We start from the raw sequence: 21,299 nt of genomic DNA, 5'->3' as shown, positions 1-21,299 counted from the left end.
AACACTGGTGACTAAGTGTCAGTATTTTTGTAGCGAACGTCTGCAATGTAAATGGCGTGTGCTATGCTGAAGGAGAATCGGAAGCCGGTATTGACTGTAAGGTGTGTGAACAGACTTCGTCAACCACGGAACTTACTTTACAACGTAAGTGTTGATTAGTTTGTGTATCAGTACACGTGTGAACCAGTTAAACAAACCACTAAACTATGACTGCAAAAAGAAATGTGGCCATGCGGTGATTTGTGGTGTTTTAAACTTCACGCCTTTGATTGAGGGTTAAAGGCTGGTGCCTTTCAATATAGGTGTTGAATGAAGTATGTGAGGTAAATGTAGCTTAAGTTTTATTCATTTTCTTTTTAGATATATATTTGCATAACCAACATTTTCAGTCCATGTCTGGGTATTGGTAAAAATGTCTGCCATTTGCGCTGTTACTATGATTGCAAAATTTCGAGAGCTTTGAATTCAAAGAATTATGTTTGTGCATTTTTCATTTCTGCTGTTGTTTTTACCTCAGCCAACAAATGCTTTATCAACGACACTTGTTATGACGAAGGCGCTGCACATCCCGATTTCTCCTGCCAAGTATGCACCAGTGCACAAAGCACGACTGAGTTTACTCTTCAAGGTGAGCGTTTGATAAACGTTTGAGAATGAAGCATTATCCCTACAACAACATCTGTTAGAAGACGACCCCCGATTCTTTAATAATCACACACACGTTTGTTTTACAATATTAATTTTGTCCAAATGTGAAATTTCAATTGGGCAGTGTTTTCCATACAACAATATTTAGAGTCAAGTATGCCGTAATACACACAGTTTAGTGGATTAGCAATAAATCGGAATTTTGACTCTGCCACACAAAGCTTGGCATTGTTTATTGTGCACTTTTTCTGAGAGTAATTGCTGAAGATCGATGATTTGATTAACTTGGGCCATTGTTGTGCTTGTTAACTTTTATGACTATGTTTCTTCTACTCAGCTACCAAATGTTTTATTAACAACGTGTGCTATAATGCTGGGGATAAGGAGCCAGGTGTGACTTGCAAAGAGTGTGAAAGTTCGAACAGCACTACGGAGTTTACTCTCATAGGTGAAGTCTTGATTAATTTAATACCCTGTTTAGGTCAGAACGTACCTTTTTCGGGCCATAACATTGATGCGCGAGAGAACAAAATGCTGTTAAACCAGTGTCTTGAGCAAGATGATGAGAGTTTACGAATTAAAATGTCATTTGTAGTCACATATAGTATGAGTGATGTATGTGCAGGGATGTATTAGCAGAAAGCGCCAGGTTGGTATGTGTACATGTGTGAGAAGTCATTTTCCTGATGACGGATTACATCCGTGGGCTTAGGTTATCACAATATGTCTGGAAAACTGAAGTTTTACAGTTACCGGAAATCGTGATTATTATTCCCATTGTCACATACCATTTTATCATCGCTACAAAAACAACAGTAAAACTATTGGTATGCCGTGTGGATTGAAGGTATTAACATGAAGTCTTTAAAGTGCAAGCGCCAAAGATCATCGGCAGGAAAGAGTTGGATTGCAATTTAACACTGGTGTGTTTTGCAAGTTTCAAAGGACTTTGCTTCAGAACTGTTCTCTTAAAAGAAAGCGTTTTACTTTTTATTTGTGGTGTGAGATAACCTTTTTTCGTTCTCCTTTTGAATATATATTTACAAAAGCAATATTTTCAATCGATGTCTACCTATTGGCAAAACTGCCATTGCCATTTGCGCTGTTACTTTAATGAAAAATTTTAGAAAGGTACAAAATGAAAGAACTGTGTTTGTGTATTTTTCATTTCTGCTGTTGTTTTTACCTCAGCCAACAAATGCTTTATCAACGACACTTGTTATGACGAAGCCGCTGCACATCCCGATTTCTCCTGCCAAGTGTGCACCAGTGCACAGAGCACGACTGAGTTTACTCTTCAAGGTGAGCGTTTGATAAACGTTTGAGAATGAAGTATTAACCTTATAACAACATCAGTTAGAAGACGACATCCCCAATTCTTTAACGATTTACACACACGTTTGTTTTACAATGTTATTTTGTCTAGATTTCATTTAGATTTAAGGTGTAGATATGTAATAGCTGGTAAGGCAAGAATAGTATGTGTACATATATGAGAAGTCAATTTCCTGATGACCGATTTCATCTGTGGGCTTAGGTTCTCACAATGAGTCTGGAAAACTGAAGTTTAACAGTTACCCAAGTTGAACAGTAAAACTATCGGTATGCAGTGTGGGTTAAGGTATTAAGATGAAGTCATCAAAGTTCCAGTGCCAAAGATCATAGACAGGAAAGAGTTGGATTGTATTTTAATACTGGTATCTTTTGGCAGATTTAAACAACCTTGTTTTATAACTCTTATCTGAAAAGAAAGTGTTTCAAAGGTAAGAATACAGTGGATGGACAAGAACAATGATGAGGTTTTCGCCCGCACTGTTTACTTTTTATGGAAACCAAATGTGTGTAACGTGTTTTTCACGATGCCCCTTGTCATTACATTCTTTCTCTTCCTTATATCCTCAGACAGTAAATGCTTCATCGAAGACACATGTTATGACGAGGGACAGGTAGATGATAATGACTCTTGTCAGGCATGTAACAGTGCGACCGACACAGCTGCCTTTTCGTCAAGAGGTAAATGGAGTTTTCTTCATTTAAAAGCCTAACAATTCTTCTGTTGTAACGTAGAGGTAGAGGCCATCTGTTTTTGACAAGGGATTTAAATGTGTAAAATTCGGCGTATCTAGCTGCTGTATTTGGAAGCAGTATTTGAAAAGAAGATATTCAAAAGCTGATATTCATGGGCCTTTGTTTTACACACCCACAGCGGAGGATGTAATGTACAAGTGGACCAGAGTAGATCTACCCCCATAGGTTTTCGACAATCTGCGCTACACATTAAATCAACTCTTGCTTTCTGGTAGCTCTTTTTGTTCTATACTCACAAGAATTGAAGAAGACGAGTTTTATATTAGTCTTGCACAGTTTGTCCGAAACTTTTCTTGGAAATCTTCAAAAGATGACAGTTGGCACTCATGTAAAATTGTGCTAGTGTAGAGTCCCTTTTGTTGATTTTGTAAATCGTCTGCTGTTCCCGGTCGAGAGATTGCTAAATCCATATTTTTAATGTGCTTGATGGTATCCCGACGTGATATAACTTGGCTTTGAGGATGAAGGTAATAAACACTGGTGATTAAGTGTCAGTATTTTTGTAGCGAACGTCTGCAATGTAAATGGCGTGTGCTATGCTGAAGGAGAATCGGAAGCCGGTATTGACTGTAAGGTGTGTGAACAGACTTCGTCAACCACGGAACTTACTTTACAACGTAAGTGTTGATTAGTTTGTGTATCAGTACACGTGTGAACCAGTTAAACAAACCACTAAACTATGACTGCAAAAAGAAATGTGGCCATGCAGTGATTTGTGGTGTTTTAAACTTCACGCCTTTGATTGAGGGTTAAAGGCTGGTGCCTTTCAATATAGGTGTTGAATGAAGTATGTGAGGTAAATGTAGCTTAAGTTTTATTCATTTTCTTTTTAGATATATATTTGCATAACCAACATTTTCAGTCCATGTCTGGGTATTGGTAAAAATGTCTGCCATTTGCGCTGTTACTATGATTGCAAAATTTCGAGAGCTTTAAATTCAAAGAATTATGTTTGTGCATTTTTCATTTCTGCTGTTGTTTTTACCTCAGCCAACAAATGCTTTATCAACGACACTTGTTATGACGAAGGCGCTGCACATCCCGATTTCTCCTGCCAAGTATGCACCAGTGCACAAAGCACGACTGAGTTTACTCTTCAAGGTGAGCGTTTGATAAACGTTTGACAATGAAGCATTATCCCTACAACAACATCTGTTAGAAGACGACCCCCGATTCTTTAATAATCACACACACGTTTGTTTTACAATATTAATTTTGTCCAATTCTGAAATTTCAATTGGGCAGTGTTTTCCATACAACAATATTTAGAGTCAAGTATGCCGTAATACACACAGTTTAGTGGATTAGCAATAAATCGGAATTTTGACTCTGCCACACAAAGCTTGGCATAGTTTATTGTGCACTTTTTCTGAGAGTAATTGCTGAAGATCGATGATTTGATTAACTTGGGCCATTGTTGTGCTTGTTAACTTTTATGACTATGTTTCTTCTACTCAGCTACCAAATGTTTTATTAACAACGTGTGCTATAATGCTGGGGATAAGGAGCCAGGTGTGACTTGCAAAGAGTGTGAAAGTTCGAACAGCACTACGGAGTTTACTCTCATAGGTGAAGTCTTGATTAATTTAATACCCTGTTTAGGTCAGAACGTACCTTTTTCGGGCCATAACATTGATGCGCGAGAGAACAAAATGCTGTTAAACCAGTGTCTTGAGCAAGATGATGAGAGTTTACGAATTAAAATGTCATTTGTAGTCACATATAGTATGAGTGATGTATGTGCAGGGATGTATTAGCAGAAAGCGCAAGGTTGGTATGTGTACATGTGTGAGAAGTCATTTTCCTGATGACCGATTACATCCGTGGGCTTAGGTTCTCACAATAAGTCTGGAAAACTGAAGTTTAACAGTTACCGGAAATCGTGATTATTATTCACATTGTCACATACCATTTTATGATCGCTACAAAAACAACAGTGAAACTATTGGTATGCGGTGTGGATTGAAGGTATTAACATGAAGTCTTTAAAGTGCAAGCGCCAAAGATCATCGGCAGGAAAGAGTTTTATTGCAATTTAACACTGGTGTGTTTTGCAAGTTTCAAAGGACTTTGCTTCAGAACTGTTCTCTTAAAAGAACGCGTTTTACTTTTTATTTGTGGTGTGAGATAACCTTTTTTCGTTCTCCTTTTGAATATATATTTACATAAGCGATATTTTCAATCGATGTCTACCTATTGGCAAAACTGCCATTGCCATTTGCGCTGTTACTTTAATGAAAAATTTTAGAAAGGTACAAAATGAAAGAACTGTGTTTGTGTATTTTTCATTTCTGCTGTTGTTTTTACCTCAGCCAACAAATGCTTCATCAACGACACTTGTTATGACGAAGCCGCTGCACATCCCGATTTCTCCTGCCAAGTGTGCACCAGTGCACAGAGCACGACTGAGTTTACTCTTCAAGGTGAGCGTTTGATAAACGTTTGAGAATGAAGTATTAACCTTATAACAACATCAGTTAGAAGACGACATCCCCAATTCTTTAACGATTTACACACACGTTTGTTTTACAATGTTATTTTGTCTAGATTTCATTTAGATTTAAGGTTGTTACGGTATTGAAAACGGCAACAGAAAACAGACTCAGTGACTCAATATTACAATGTAAACAATGCTTTATATATAAAATGAGACGTACAGTTTTACAGACAGTTCAACAACAACAACACACACATCAGTATTACCGGTCTTTACAAGTTTCCAGTTCACCTTTGCATCCCAAGGAATGTATTCCAGGAAATCCAACGTAAAGACCATGGGATAAACACACAATTCACACAAGTCACAAATTGTCCTAGACAGGTACTTCGCCAGGTTAGCGAACACGAACACAGTACACAGGTTACACAGAACTGGAACAGTCAAGCCTTTGAATGACGTCACACCCGCAGAGCACAACACAGGGTAAATACAGGCATGGAGGTATAATCCACTTCAGATCAGTCACAGCTCCCGCAGAAGCTCACAAACGAGCCGTTCAGAGACGTAGAGTAATGTCACCTTGTGGCAGAACGAACGTCCTTTGCAAAACTGAAAACTTCAGTTAAGAGTCCTTGACGACCTTGTCGGTCAGGTGAGGTCAGCGTGTTAAACAAATTACACAGTCCACACTGTATAATCATAATAAAGATCCGAACACCAATAAACGTGACTTCCGCAGAAATTCACATAAATCAGACATCAGTACTACTGTGGTACACAAACGGTGCCGGCATAAAAATCTGTCCTCCCAAATGAAACTGGCATCACCAGCTCATATAAACATAATGGACTCGATACGAGAGCGTCTCACACTCTCCTGGCTCCCAGTGGATGCAGCAAAAATACCTCCACTCTGCACAGAAAACACGGCTTATATACGTGCCAGGTGGATTCAACTATTCTTAGACACAGAATTAACAGCCAATGAACATCCAGTTAAATAAACAGAGCATTGAACAAGATGCTTTCGGCCAGGTCCGCACTGTACATATATAACAGGGCCTGTTATGCTTATAACATATAACACAAAGGTCCGCAGACTAACAGTACATGAAGACGTTAAATAGTCATACATAACAAGGTGTAGATATGTAATAGCTGGTAAGGCAAGGTTAGTATGTGTACATATATGAGAAGTCAATTTCCTGATGACCGATTTCATCTGTGGGCTTAGGTTCTCACAATGAGTCTGGAAAACTGAAGTTTAACAGTTACCGAAGTTAAACAGTAAAACTATCGGTATGCAGTGTGGGTTAAGGTATTAAGATGAAGTCATCAAAGTTCCAGTGCCAAAGATCATAGACAAGAAAGAGTTGGATTGTATTTTAATACCTATATCTTTTGGCGGATTTAAACAACCTTGTTTTATAACTCTTATCTCAAAAGAAAGTGTTTCAAAGGTAAGAATAAAGTCGATGGACAAGAATAATGATGAGCTTTTCGCCCGCACTGTTTACTTTTTATGGAAACCAAATGTGTGTAACGTGTTTTTCACGATGCCCCTTGTCATTACATTCTTTCTCTTCCTTATATCCTCAGACAGTAAATGCTTCATCGAAGACACATGTTATGACGAGGGACAGGTAGATGATAATGACTCTTGTCAGGCATGTAACAGTGCGACCGACACAGCTGCCTTTTCGTCAAGAGGTAAATGGAGTTTTCTTCGTTTAAGAGCCTAACAATTCTTCTGTTATAACGTAGAGGTAGAGGCCATCTGTTTTTGACAAGGGATTTAAATGTGTAAAATTCGGCGTATCTAGCTGCTGTATTTGGAAGCAGTATTTGAAAAGAAGATATTCAAAAGCTGATATTCATGGGCCTCTGTTTTATACACCCACAGCGGAGGATGTAATGTACAAGTGGACCAGAGTAGATCTACCCCCATAGGTTTTCGACAATCTGCGCTACACATTAAATCAACTCTTGCTTTCTGGTAGCTCTTTTTGTTCTATACTCACAAGAATTGAAGAAGACGAGTTTTATATTAGTCTTGCACAGTTTGTCCGAAACTTTTCTTGGAAATCTTCAAAAGATGACAGTTGGCACTCATGTAAAATTGTGCTAGTGTAGAGTCCCTTTTGTTGATTTTGTAAATCGTCTGCTGTTCCCGGTCGAGAGATTGCTAAATCCATATTTTTAATGTGCTTGATGGTATCCCGACGTGATATAACTTGGCTTTGAGGATGAAGGTAATAAACACTGGTGATTAAGTGTCAGTATTTTTGTAGCGAACGTCTGCAATGTAAATGGCGTGTGCTATGCTGAAGGAGAATCGGAAGCCGGTATTGACTGTAAGGTGTGTGAACAGACTTCGTCAACCACGGAACTTACTTTACAACGTAAGTGTTGATTAGTTTGTGTATCAGTACACATGTGAACCAGTTAAACAAACCACTAAACTATGACTGCAAAAAGAGATGTGGCCATGCAGTGATTTGTGGTGTTTTAAACTTCACGCCTTTGAATGAGGGTTAAAGGCTGGTGCCTTTCAATATAGGTGTTGAATGAAGTATGTGAGGTAAATGTAGCTTAAGTTTTATTCATTTTCTTTTTAGATATATATTTGCATAACCAACATTTTCAGTCCATGTCTGGGTATTGGTAAAAATGTCTGCCATTTGCGCTGTTACTATGATTGCAAAATTTCGAGAGCTTTAACTTTAAAGAATTATGTTTGTGCATTTTTCATTTCTGCTGTTGTTTTTACCTCAGCCAACAAATGTTTTATCAACGACACTTGTTATGACGAAGGCGCTGCACTTCCCGATTTCACCTGCCAAGTATGCACCAGTGCACAAAGCACGACTGAGTTTACTCTTCAAGGTGAGCGTTTGATAAACGTTTGAGAATGAAGCATTATCCCTATAACAACATCTGTTAGAAGACGACCCCCGATTCTTAAATAATCACACACACGTTTGTTTTACAATATTAATTTTGTCCAAATCTGAAATTTCAATTGGGCAGTGTTTTCCATACAACAATATTTAGATTCAAATTTGCAGTAATACACACAGTTTAGTGGATTTGGCAATGAAACCGAATTTTAACTCTGCCACACATAGCTTGGCATTGTTTATTGTGCACTTTTTGCTGACAGCAAGTGCTGAAGATCGATGATTTGATTAACTTGGGCCATTGTTGTGCTTGTTAACTTTTATGACTATGTTTCTACTACTTAGCGACCAATTGTTTTATTAACAACGTGTGCTATAATGATGGGGATGATGATCCTGAAGATACTTGCAAAGAGTGTGAAAGTTCGAGCAGCACTACAGAGTTTACCCTCAAAGGTGAGTTCTTGGTTAATATACTTCACTGTTAAAAGTGTTGAAGTCAGAACCTGCCTTTTTTGGGCTATGATATTGATGCTCGAGAGAACAGAATGCGGTTTATTAAGTCTTGGACATCATGATAAGAGGTTAGGAATTAAAGTTAAAACGAATTTACGTCATTTGTAGTCACATATAGTATTAGTGATGTATGTGCAGGGATGTATTAGCAGAAAGCGCCAGGTTGGTATGCGTACATGTATGAGAAGTCATTGTCCCGATGACCGATTTCATCCGTGGGCTTAGGTTATCACAGTAAGTCTGGAAAACTGAATTTTTACATTTACCGGTATTTATGATCATTGTTCTCATGATAACCTACCATTTTATTATGGCTAAAAAGATAACAGTGAAGCTATCATTGTACCTTGTTGGCTGAAGGTATTAACCTGAAGTCCTTAAAATGCTCATGCCAAAGATTTTTTTGGCAGTGAAGAGGTGAGTTGTGTATTTGGTTTTCCAAATCATCTGGTATTCTCAGCCAATATTTACCAATGAGTTTGACCCTCAGCGTCAATTCCAACATTCGTACACCTCTCGGAAACCAGTAAGACGAGTTATGAGGCAATAATCTCAAAACCTGTTTTCGAAACAACCTAAAACCTCATTTCTCCAAGGAGTATGTCAGCTATAGTATATAAATAGGTAAATTACATGTAACATGTAAGACAGAACCAGCTATAAACTTGCGATTATGCAACGAAGGCTCCACACATATCGAATTCAAATTTCATACTCAAAGTCTGTGAGCAATTTCCGGATAAGACACATACACAGGTATCTTAATGATTGTTATTGTTTATAAGAGGAATGCTTATACAGCCTCTATAACCCCAGGTAGCTAGAACTACATCCATACCGCAGATCGCTGGACGCCATGAACGATCTGTCCACATTTGCCACCCAGAGTTGTGTATTCGGTTTGGTAAGCTGCGTTTGATTGCATACTCGAGTCTGTGTCAACAAGTTAGATGCTGCTTGGATGAAGAAATTACATGGCATGGTGTAGTTCGGTTTGCCCTCTCCATGTGAATGAGGTAGCAGGTATAGCACTGTAGTGCACAACAGCTCTCTAGAAAGTTCCTGGAGACGCCTGTGCACACCTGGTAATGGGTAGAGCATTTGTAGATTCCCTTACACCTTGGTATTAAGTTGTTTAATCCATAAATCGAGAACTGTGGCCTCTGTGGCCGAGTTCGCGTGCTAACACAGCACACTGCATGACAGTAGGCTACATGTAACAATGATATACTCTATTGCCCTAAGCATGACAGTACATCTAACAATGGTATCCTTTGTTGCCATTAGCATGACAGTACATCTAACAGTGGTATCCTCTGTTGCCCTAAGCATGACAGTACATCTAACAATGGTATCCTTTGTTGCCATTAGCATGACAGTACATCTAACAATGGTATCCTCTGTTGTCATTAGCATGACAGTACATCTAACAATGGTATCCTCTGTTGCCATTAGCATGACACTACATCTAATGATGATATGCTCTCTTTCAATTGGCATGACAGTACAGCTAGCAACGTTATCCCCTATTTTCGCTGGCATGACAGTACATATAACAATGATATCTTCCATTTCCACTAGCATGACAGTACATCTAACTATGATATCCTCTATTTCCACCAGAATGACAGTACATCTAACAAGGATATCCTCTTTTTCCACTAGCATGACAGAACATCTAACTATGATATCTTCCATTTCCACTGGCATGACAGTATATTTATCAATGTACCATCCCACCAATAAATCACTATTTAAGTAAAAAAGAGCACTTCCACTAAAATAACAGTGAACATAACTCTGGCATCTCCTTTTCCCAGAAGTGGCATCGTACTTTTCGCTTGACTGATAATTCGGACCTGTTTGGCCGTATACTATAACTTTTGCTATAATTGGCAAAGATGACGTATACTTGTACTTATGACTAATAAGCTGGGACATTTTTTTCAGAGAACGTCTGCAATGTAAACGGTGTTTGCTACGGTGAAGGAGAAGGAATACCCGGCATTGACTGTAAAATGTGTCAACAGAATATTTCGACAACAGAGCTTACTCCCCTGGGTAAGTTTTACGTGGAAATTTAAGTAATACAGGAGCACACCATATATATGTGTCTGTGTTGGTGTGCGTGCGTGTGTGTTTCACAATTTGTGTTTCATTTGTTGATATTTTTTGTCTGTGTTTGAATCCACTTTTTTATCCCTCAGATGGCAAATGTTTTATCAACGGAACGTGTTACAATGATGGGCAGATTGATCCCGATTTCTCCTGCAGAGTTTGCAACAGTGTGCATGAGAAAACTGAGTTTAGTCTCATAGGTAAGTGAATAGTGAACGTCTATAGAGTTAAAGACGTACAGTGGAGACAGTAAAACCAGAGAATCGACGACAGTGTGATGGCTGGCAATGGTCACACGTAAGCGGTAAAATACGGCCTAACTTACCTCAGTTAGGATTAAAATGTAACTAGCAAATTACACGCCGTTTAGCACCATAGCTTAAGTAGAATTATATAGAAATGCGGTAATGTCAACTGCAATTTTCTCAAAACACTGCCTTGTCACGTATATGTCATGGGACGGTGAGCCCTGTATTGTTCTCCCACTTTTCGCAGATATTTTGAAATGTCGGTGTTTATTTCTGGTGGACTGTATTTCAGGATAAATTGAAGACATAATTTTATTTTAAATTGTTGTAATCCCCCTCCCCCACCGTCTATACTGCATTGTAGCAGAACAGTATAGGTCAGTCCAATGTAAGCACTCGCACTGCCTGTTTTTCTGACAGTCACACTACTGCTGACATTATGTGAATACATATAGTTTCTGTTCTCAATCACGCTACTTCTGACATTATGTGAATACGTATAATTTCTGTTCTTAATCCAGCTACTTCTCACATTATATCAATACATATAGTTTCTGTTCTCATTCACGCTACTTCTGACATGTGGATACATATAGTTTCTGTTCTCAGTCACGCTACATCTGACATGTTAATACAAATAGTTTCTGTTCTCAGTCACGCTACTTCTGACTTCATGTGAATACATATAGCTTCTGTTCTCAATCAAGCTACTTCTGGCATGTGAATACAAATAGTTTCTGTTCTCAGTCACGCTACTTCTGACATTATGTGAATACATATAGTTTTTGTTCTTAATCACGCTACTTCTGACATGTGAATACAAATAGTTTCTGTTCTCAGTCACGCTACTTCTGACTTTTTGTGAATACATATAGTTTCTGTTCTCAATCAAGCTAATTCTGGTATGTGAATACAAATAGTTTCTGTTCTCAGTCACGCTACTTCTGACATTATGTGAATACATATAGCTTCTGTTCTCAATCAAGCTACTTCTGGCATGTGAATACAAATAGTTTCTGTTCTCAGTCACGATACTTCTGACATTATGTGAATACATATAGTTTTTGTTCTTAATCACGCTACTTCTGACATGTGAATACAAATAGTTTCTGTTCTCAGTCACGGTACTTCTGACATTATGTGGATACATATAGTTTCTGTTCTCATTCATGTTACTTCTGACTTTATGTGAATACAAATAGTTTCTGTTCTCAATCACGGTACTTCTGACATTATGTGAATACATATAGTTTCTGTTCTCATTCACGCTACTTCTGACATGTGAATGCAAATAGTTTCTGTTCTCAGTCACGCTACTTCTGACTTTATGTGAATACAAATAGTTTCTGTTCTCAATCACGGTACTTCTGACATTATGTGAATACGTATAGCTTCTGTTCTCAATCAAGCTTCTGCTGGCATGTGGATACAAATAGTTTCTGTTCTCAATGACGGTACTTCTGACATTATGTGAATGCATATAGCTTCTGTTCTCAGTCACGCTACTTCTGACACTATGTGAATATAAATAGTTTCCGTTCTCAATCACGCTATTGCTGACATTATGTGAATACATATAGCTTCGGTTCTCAGTCACGGTACTTCTGACATTATGTAAATACATATAACTCCTGTTCTCAGTCACGCTACTTTTGACATTATGTGAATACAAATCGTTTCTGTTCTCAATGACGGTACTTCTGACATTATGTGAATACATATAGCTTCTGTTCTCAATCAAGCTACTTCTGGCATGTGAAAACAAATAGTTTCTGTTCTCAATGACGGTACTTCTGATATTATGTGAATACATATAGTTTCTGTTCTCATTCACGCTACTTCTGACATGTGAATACATATAGTTTCTGTTCTTAATCACGGTCAAACCAGTGATATATTTGTTTAATGGGTCCTTCGTGTTGCACAACACAAGTGGTCCCATTGCAATTGACCATTCTGAGTGGGTATACTCATATGCTGAAAAAGTCAACCCATGTGACCAATGGGGCGTGACAGTGCGATGGTCAGTGTGCGTGAGCAACACGCAGACATTCCTTACAGCTTGCTCAGTAAAAGGCCACCCCAAAGTGTGGATTTGTGCCACATGCCGACATGCCACAGATGTCACAAATCATGAGGGAGCGTGCCATTGGCATGCTTAATGCTGGGTTATCTGTTACTGCTGTGGCAGCCCAACTGAATGTGCATCATTCCACTATCAGCCGCCTGAGGACTTGCTTCAGAGAGACTGGTACCACAGTCAACCGCGCACATGCCCGCCGGCCACGTGTGACCACGCCCGCACAAGACCAGCACATGCGGGTCCAACACCTGCGTGATCGGACCCGCCCAGCAACCAGAACTGCTGATGAGACTGTCGGTCTTCACAACAGGCGGATTTCAGCCCAGATAGTCAGGAACCGGCTGCGGGAGGCTCATCTCCGGTCATGTCGACCACACCAGGGCATCGACCTAACGGTAGCCCGACGTCGGACACGACTGGACTGGGCCAATATTTATGTGCGCTGGACACTTGCTCGTTGGAGGACTGTGCTCTTTAGTGACGAATCTCGCTTCCAGCTGCACCATGCTGATGCCAGAGTTCGGGTTTGGCGCCTTGCTGGTGAGCGGTATGCTGACGCTAATGTCCTGCGACGGGTGGCTTATGGTGGCGGAAGTGTCATGGTGTGGGCATGCATTTGTCATGGACAGCGCACACGTCTGCATTTCATCGACGGCAACCTTAATACACAACGTTACCGACATGAAATCCTTAGACCTATTGTTGCGCCCTTTGTGGTGCTCCATCATTTGACTTTCCAACACGACAGCGCCAGCCCACACATTGCCAGGATATGCAGAGACTTCCTTGAGGAGGAGGATATTCCTGTCCTCAACTGGCCGCCGTATTCACCAGACATGTCACCCATTGAACACCTCTGTTTTGGATATTCTGGATAGGCGTGTCCGCCACCGGGTTCCAGTTCCCCAGAACATTCGCCAAATGCGAGTGGCACTCCAGGAGGACTGGGACAACATCCCCCAGCCCACAACTGACAAGTTGGTGATGTCCATGCGTCGCTGGTGTACAGCTCTACGCGAGGCTAACGGTGGTCACACGCGTTACTGGCGTCTGTGAACTTGGCCCATTGACCCCCATTGTCCTCTTCCTGCCATTACTGCAGGGCTATTGTTTGAGAATTGATTGCAATGCTCGCAAATTAAAGCTGAATTGTTCAGAAATATGTCCCATTGTTTTGGGGAATGTACTATATTTTGTGACATAAAAATAACAGAAAATATTTGTTCGTGCGTTTATATTTTTGTTCAGTGTAGTTTCTGTTCTCAGTCACGCTACTTTTGACATTATGTGAATATGTATAGTTTCTCTTCTCAATGACGGTACTTCTGACATTATGTGAATACAAATAGTTTCTGTTCGTAATCAAGCTACTTCTCACATTATGTAAATACATATGGTTTCAGTTCTTATTCACGTTACTTCTGACATGTGAATACAAATAGTTTCTGTGCTTAGTCACGCTACATCTGACATGTCAATACATATAGCTTCTGTTCTCAGTCACGCTACTTCTGCCATTATGTGAATACATATAGCTTCTGTTCTCAGTCACGCTACTTTTGACAGTATGTGAATACAAATAGTTTCTGTTCTCAATGACGGTACTTCTGACATTATGTGAATGCATATAGCTTCTGTTCTCAATCAAGCTACTTCTGGCATGTGAATACAAATAGTTTCTGTTCTCAGTCACGCTACTTCTGATATTATGTGAATACATATAGCTTCTGTTCTCAATCAAGCTACTTCTGACATTATGTGAATACATATAGTTCGTGTTCTCATTCACGCTACTTCTGACATGTGGATACATATAGTTTCTGTTCTCAATGACGGTACTTCTGATATTATGTGAATACATATAGTTTCATTTCTCAGTCACGGTACTTCTGACATTATGGGAATACATATGGTTCTGTTCTCAATTTCGCTATTGCTGACATTATGTAAATACATATAGTTTCTGTTCTCAGTCACGCTACTTCTGACATTATGTGAATACATATAGTTTCTGTTCTCAATCACGCTATTTCTGACATTATGTGAATACATATAGCTTCTGTTCTCAATCAAGCTACTTCTGACATGTGAATACAAATAGTTTCTGTTCTCAATGACGGTACTTCTAACATGTGAATACATATAGTTTCTGTTCTCAGTCAAGCTACTTCTGATATTATGTGAATGCATATAGCTTCTGTTCTCAATCAAGCTACTTCTGACGTGTGAATACAAATAGTTTCTGTTCTCATTCACGCCACTTCTTACATTATGTGAATACATATAGTTTCCGTTCTTAATCACGCTACCTTTGACATTATGTGAATGCATATAGCTTCTGTTCTCAGTCACGCTGCCTTTGACATTATGTGAATACATAGTTTTTGTAAACACTTAAACAATTTCTTATCAGTGTGAATCCTCCCAGTTTTTGTATCACATATACTTTGCTGCCGATGAAATGTGCAAACCCATAGTCTTCAACACTTTCAGCTAGTAATTCAGTATGCTAAGCAAAATCGTAATTTGTTGTGACGGCTTTCAATCAAGCCTTGCAGAGATTAAATTTTAATGGCATGTTCATATTAATTGTCATTGTCATAAGTCAACCCATTACTGAGGAGCTACAGCTTGTACAATGTCAAATTGGCATACTTCCAATTATTAGCGAACAGTGCTCAATCGCTTTCAATGAATCCATTTCCCGTAGTTTTGTTTTTGTTTTTAACATTTGTGTATGATATGTCATAATTACTGATAAAGAAAACCGAACTGATTTTCAGTGTGTAAGTAGCCAATCCTTATGCTAGGTTGAACGCAAATATTGTTTGCTTACTTATTTTGCTCGTTTCCGTTTGTCTTCAGCCAACAAATGCTTTGTCAATGACATTTGCTACAATGAAGGAGATGAAGATCCAAATGACCCCTGCCAGACATGTGCCAGTGAAAGCAGTACGACTAGTTTCTCTCTCTGTAAGTTTCATGACTATTTTGAGAATTCGTATAGGAGATACTTCTGAGTTGTGCCTTTCACTTCCGAGCGATTTGGACAAATACAGACTGTTATAGATCTCTTTTTGAGAAACACAAATGTATTTATAAATTCTCAATTTATGCGGTCAAACTGAGGATACTATCGAATTCTCTACAAATATGACTTTCCCAATGAATTCTTTTATTTTTGCACAGTGCAGAGTATTTTCCTTTCGAGAGCGACAGGTTAGCATAATTACCATTTTTGGAAAATTAGCCTTGCCATTATTTGCTCCGAAACCTCCTTTGGCGACTGACATGCGATTGTGTTTCGACGTATTGATTGTGATGATTTTCATTTTTATCGCAGTTGTTCAAATAATTCCACATTGACATCCACTATATTTCTTGACTGGGACCTGGAAACAATTGTACGGGTTTCATATAAGTCATTTAAGTGAGTTGATGTGTGCGGGAAATCAGCTTCAAGTCAGGATATTTGACATCCCTGATGCAGGATGGTGCTTTACCCAATACACTCCTACTTTGTCGACCTATTAGCCTGAACGACCTCATTTAAGATAAAACCTATTTGAGTTTGACTCTAAGTGCCAAGTCCTACATATGTATACCCCTCGGGAACCATGAAGACGATTTTCACGGCGATTATGGTAAAACCTGTTTCCGAAACAACACAAAACCTCAGTTCTTAAAAGAGTAAGACATAGTACATAAATAGTTAGTAGAGCTAGTAAAAATTCGATTATGCAACGCTGTCTGTCGATATTCCTCACATATCGAGTTCCGATTTCATACTCATAGCCTGTGAACAATTTCCAGGTCAGATACAAATATATGTATTAAATATATTGCTATTGCTTATAAGATGAATGCCTATACAGTCTCTATAACCCCGGATTAAGAGCAGTTAGATAGACCTACATGCATGACGCAGATCGCTAGATGTCCTGACCGATCTGTCTATATTTACCACCCAGAGTTGTGTATTCAGTTTTGTAATTTGAGTTCATACTCGAGTCTGTATCAACAAGTTAGATGTTACTTACATAAAGAAATGACATGGTCTGGTGTAGTTCTGTGTCTCCTCTCTATGAATGAGGTAGCAAGTATCGAAGTGTAGTGCACAACAGCCCTCTAGAAAGCTCTTGGGGACGCCTATGAACACCTGGTAATGTATACAACATTTGAAGATTCCTTACAGCTCGGTATGAAGCAGTTTAACCCAGTAATTGAGTGTTAAAGCCTCCGTGGCGGACGTGGTGTGTTAGCATCCCACACAGACTCCGTATGTTAGCACATCACACAGACTCTGTATGTTAGCACCCCACACAGACTCTTTATGTTAGCACCCCACACGGACTCCGTGTGTTAGCATCCCACACAGACTCTGGAACCTCTCACCAAATCCAGTGAGTTGGCGTCCTCTACTGTCTTAACTACGTATCGTCGTGTTTTCCCACCGCGTTCTGTCCACTATAATGTCCGCTTCGGGACCGGTAGATCCAGGATCAATCCTTGGTCGAGTCACACCTAAGACTTTAAAAGAGGAAGTTGTAACTTCCTCGCTTGGCGTTCAGCATGAAGGGGATAGTGCAACGACTGGTTGACCCATATCAGTATAATGGCTCGGGCGGGACCGCTTACTTGCCTTCGGTAAGTCGTCTCAGTGATGCAGCACTAAATAAAAGAGCGGTGGAAATCCGTCCTGCAACAAGGAGGCACATTACACGTGCATGCACCCTAATGATTCCTTCGTCGTCATATGACTGAAAAATTGTTGAGTACGACGTTAAACCCCAAGCACTCACTCACTCCACTATAATGCTGGCCGCCGGTCAATAAGTGAACTATTCTAGAGCACGGCGTAAAACTTTAATAAAATAAATGTACGAGTGTTTGCGTCATCCTACGTTCACTGAACACCATTTGTACAGAACTAAAATAAGTAGGTTACATCTTGGAAGGTTCGTCAGTATTAAACTTGCCAAAGGTCGATTTTCTATCCGCCCATATGCAATTGACTTCCAATGTAGGATTAAAAATCCATGTACTGTTAGAGAACAAATTGCTGGTTTCGGAGCACACATCATAAATATTTGTGTTCATAAAAACAGTATTTTAATAAACAATATTTCTCATTTTATTTTTTTTAGTCCAGTGCTCTATTGATGGCGGGTGCCACGCTGATGGGGAGAATAATCCTAACAACGTCTGTGAGCAGTGTGATGTCAGTGTGAGCATGTCGGAGTGGTCACCCATTCGCTACGAGAAGAAAAATGGTAAGTCATTCTCCCAGCTAATTTGTGATCTTTGTTTTCATTTTCTTTCAAAATGACCTTGCTGCAGTTGTTCTGTGCTGTGGAAACCCTGAAAGATGTGAATGTGGCGATTCACTGACGTTGGCTTAACCTGTCTCTTTGAAATCTTGCCACAAGGATCACAGTTCAAAAGTGAATAAAGGGACTGCGGCGCCGTATTAGACGTACGTCCGTTTTGTAAGCGCCTAACCATCTAAAAACGATCTAAAAACTTTGAAACCAATGCGATCGCTGTGAGTTGATTGAGTACACCAATCAAGTCACCAGTATAGTACAGTAACTTTGGTTACACTGTGGTGCTATGGGGCTTGTGGGCTTCTACGTCTTAAGCATTTATATAAATTGTTGGGAAGAAACGTTAGCAGAGGTAAACTGACAAGAGGCCATATTTGACCTGTTACACGTGAAGATTTTCGAGCTACCTCGTAATCGTGGTTTTAGTCACTATATTGTAGCCTTGTAGGGTTACTGTTAGATGAATATAACGGTACCGGACGTTAAATCTTAATACCAAGCCCATGACCCATAATTATGAAGCCCATTAAGACTTATGCCAAATATTCAAGAACAACAACAACTGAAATATTTTGACTCTGATTTGTTCACTATAAACGATGTTCCAGCCATAATTTGGGTATTACATGTTAACCCCTTGCAATTCTAGACATAAAGTCTAAAAGTCTTAGTTTATTTCTTTTAGAGAGTCGGCTGTATTCACCAGTCTGTAAAATCAGTCATACTCACTACTAAAATTGCCTTTAGTCAGTGATACGTAACAAAACAAGCTGTACACATGGATATGTTGGAAGTTCAAATTCTTGCAAAGAATATTAAGAATACTCTTTCTAATTCATAATGTTAATTATTAGCATAGGTTCGACACCAAGAACTCATTGCCTCGGATGACGTGATTGTTATTCAAAAACCAGTGGCATGCTGGAGAATGAGCGTGGGGAGTTATTTGTTTTACAATAGGTGCACAAACATGCGGTTCGAACAAACTGTACGCAGTAACACAGCCAACACTACACTCTTAGCAATTAGACTTCATTGTTTTTATAACAAAATTTCCTAACAACATTTAAAACCATACTGCCATGAAATCATATACTACAGCAGATAAAACTAAACGCATTCATTAAGGTTATATTGTACTAAAAAGTGTAAACAATTTCAAATGTGGAAGAGGCAGAATCAAGGATTACTGTAAAATCGATGGCAGTTTAGGAGACAGCTGTCCCCCTCCGTCAAAACATGTTGAACTCCGCTCAATATCCAGCATGCCACTGGTTTTTAATTATGATGTCACTCGAGGCATTGGGTTCTTGCCGTCGAAACACGGCTAATGGACTTCATTTTCCTTGCAATAATGTAAACTTCAAACATATCAATATCCGGAGCTTATGCTGTAATGGGTCACTGACTAAAGGCAATTTTGATAGCGAATATGACTGATTTTACAGACAGCTGAAAATAGGCGACTCTCCAGAAGAAATAGACTACAATACCAACCCAGGCAGACCATGGCCAGCCAAATGTAGTTCTGGCTTGGGAATCACGTTTTTGATATAAGGTTCCAGTACTGCAACATTGAGACCAGTCTGTTGCATGACGATATACAGGGCGGTTTCGCTGTGGGGTGGTACAGCATTCGTCCAGAGGTTAAAGATGAATCGTTCCACACACAGCACACTCGATGTGTTGGTTTGAATATCGGCATTTACTAGCGAATTGGTAGATTCCCCACGTTACCACTGTTTATGGTTCACTGCCAACACCACAAATCATCGAGAACGCTCTTATGGGCGTTAGTGCACTCTAACGTCCTTTGATGACCACCGTCAAATGTTAGAAATTTAGTTCATAACTTGCCAAAGATCGCATTTTGTTATATATCGGATACTCCAGTTTTCGTCCAAAAAAACTGACCGTCATCGTTTATGTAAAAAAAACCCATCAGTATGGGCCAAGCAACAATCAAAGGAATAAATTAATGGACTTATGTAGTGTAACCAAGTGTTTGACCCTTTGTAATTTTCTTCGTGTTTAACAGGTGGGACCACGGCTTGTGGGGATTTCTGTAGCTTTGTCCAAAACCAGGCACCTGATCTCTTCCCAGTTGTTTGCTCCTACCCGGGTTTTGTAACGGCGCAGAACTTCAACAATATGTGTCAGTGGAAGGATCCGTCGTCTCTGAACTGCCCAGCGGGAGGAATAACGCTGACCAGGTACAAGGCTATGTGTAGCCACAACACCGCTACCGAGGCTTCTAAAGACCCAGTGGTTTGTCCTTAGCAGACAGTGTACAGCCATCGACACCATTCCGGGCGACGACACTTACAAGATTAATAAACCGACTGGTACATGAGAGCACCTCATAATCATGGAAATAATTCAAATACTTATATGTAGAGTGAAAACAGTAAAATTATTTCTCAAAATTTAGAACTTCTCTTTTTATTGAAGGGCTGTTAACTTATCTTTATCGCTAGCTGGTTTAGTGGTTGAATAACCGGTGAGCTGCTTGACAGGTTGGTTTACTGGTTACTTCTAGCTTGACAGATGGGTTAACTGGCGAGTTAGCGAAGAGATTCTTTAACTGGTGAGTCAGTTTTCTTTCGGCGCTTGAAATCTTTGGGGGGGAAATGGTGTAAACGGGAGAGGGTACGACATTCAGTCCTTAACACTTAGCTTGAGCTAGTGAAGAAAAAGGTTTTGTATGCAATTACCTATATTAGTACTAATGCTCATACGACAGCCAAACAAGGTCTGAAGGATCCTACCGTCCGATTGGTAATGGATGACCTTTAGAGAAAATACGTTAATATTCGTGCGAACAAAGCTCCTAATAATATAATATTTGTCTGCAAGAATTATTACTACCAGGCTCTTGTAGGAGAGCTTAATATAAACTACAACAACGTCATAAGTTATTAATGCAAAAAC

General features: G+C 39.5%; 2 protein-coding genes across 2 annotated transcripts in view; both read left to right on the top strand.

The window, feature by feature from the left end:
• Positions 1 to 10,257, top strand: part of LOC135463388 (extracellular matrix protein A-like) — a 36,687-nt gene extending 26,430 nt beyond the window's left edge. Inside the window, exons 30-38 of the mRNA XM_064740646.1 lie at positions 518 to 628; positions 1,840 to 1,950; positions 2,551 to 2,661; positions 3,727 to 3,837; positions 5,049 to 5,159; positions 6,776 to 6,886; positions 7,952 to 8,019; positions 8,422 to 8,532; positions 10,174 to 10,257. Of these exons, the coding sequence (XP_064596716.1) occupies positions 518 to 628; positions 1,840 to 1,950; positions 2,551 to 2,661; positions 3,727 to 3,837; positions 5,049 to 5,159; positions 6,776 to 6,886; positions 7,952 to 8,019; positions 8,422 to 8,532; positions 10,174 to 10,257 (929 nt within the window). The remainder of the gene's footprint in view (positions 1 to 517; positions 629 to 1,839; positions 1,951 to 2,550; positions 2,662 to 3,726; positions 3,838 to 5,048; positions 5,160 to 6,775; positions 6,887 to 7,951; positions 8,020 to 8,421; positions 8,533 to 10,173) is intronic.
• Positions 8,227 to 20,711, top strand: LOC135463539 (uncharacterized). Its single transcript, XM_064740798.1, has 6 exons — positions 8,227 to 8,532; positions 10,543 to 10,653; positions 10,800 to 10,910; positions 15,907 to 16,014; positions 18,189 to 18,314; positions 20,407 to 20,711. The coding sequence occupies exons 2-6, from the start codon at positions 10,611 to 10,613 to the stop codon at positions 20,646 to 20,648; spliced, it is 630 nt and encodes a 209-aa protein (XP_064596868.1). The 5' UTR covers positions 8,227 to 8,532; positions 10,543 to 10,610; the 3' UTR covers positions 20,649 to 20,711.
• Positions 20,712 to 21,299: the final 588 nt, after the last annotated feature.

Source organism: Liolophura sinensis, chromosome 3 (assembly GCF_032854445.1).
Source record: "Liolophura sinensis isolate JHLJ2023 chromosome 3, CUHK_Ljap_v2, whole genome shotgun sequence".
Lineage (NCBI taxonomy): Eukaryota > Metazoa > Mollusca > Polyplacophora > Chitonida > Chitonidae > Liolophura > Liolophura sinensis.
The sequence above is the reverse complement of the archived record's forward strand: the minus strand, read 5'-3'. Positions and strand labels throughout refer to the sequence as shown.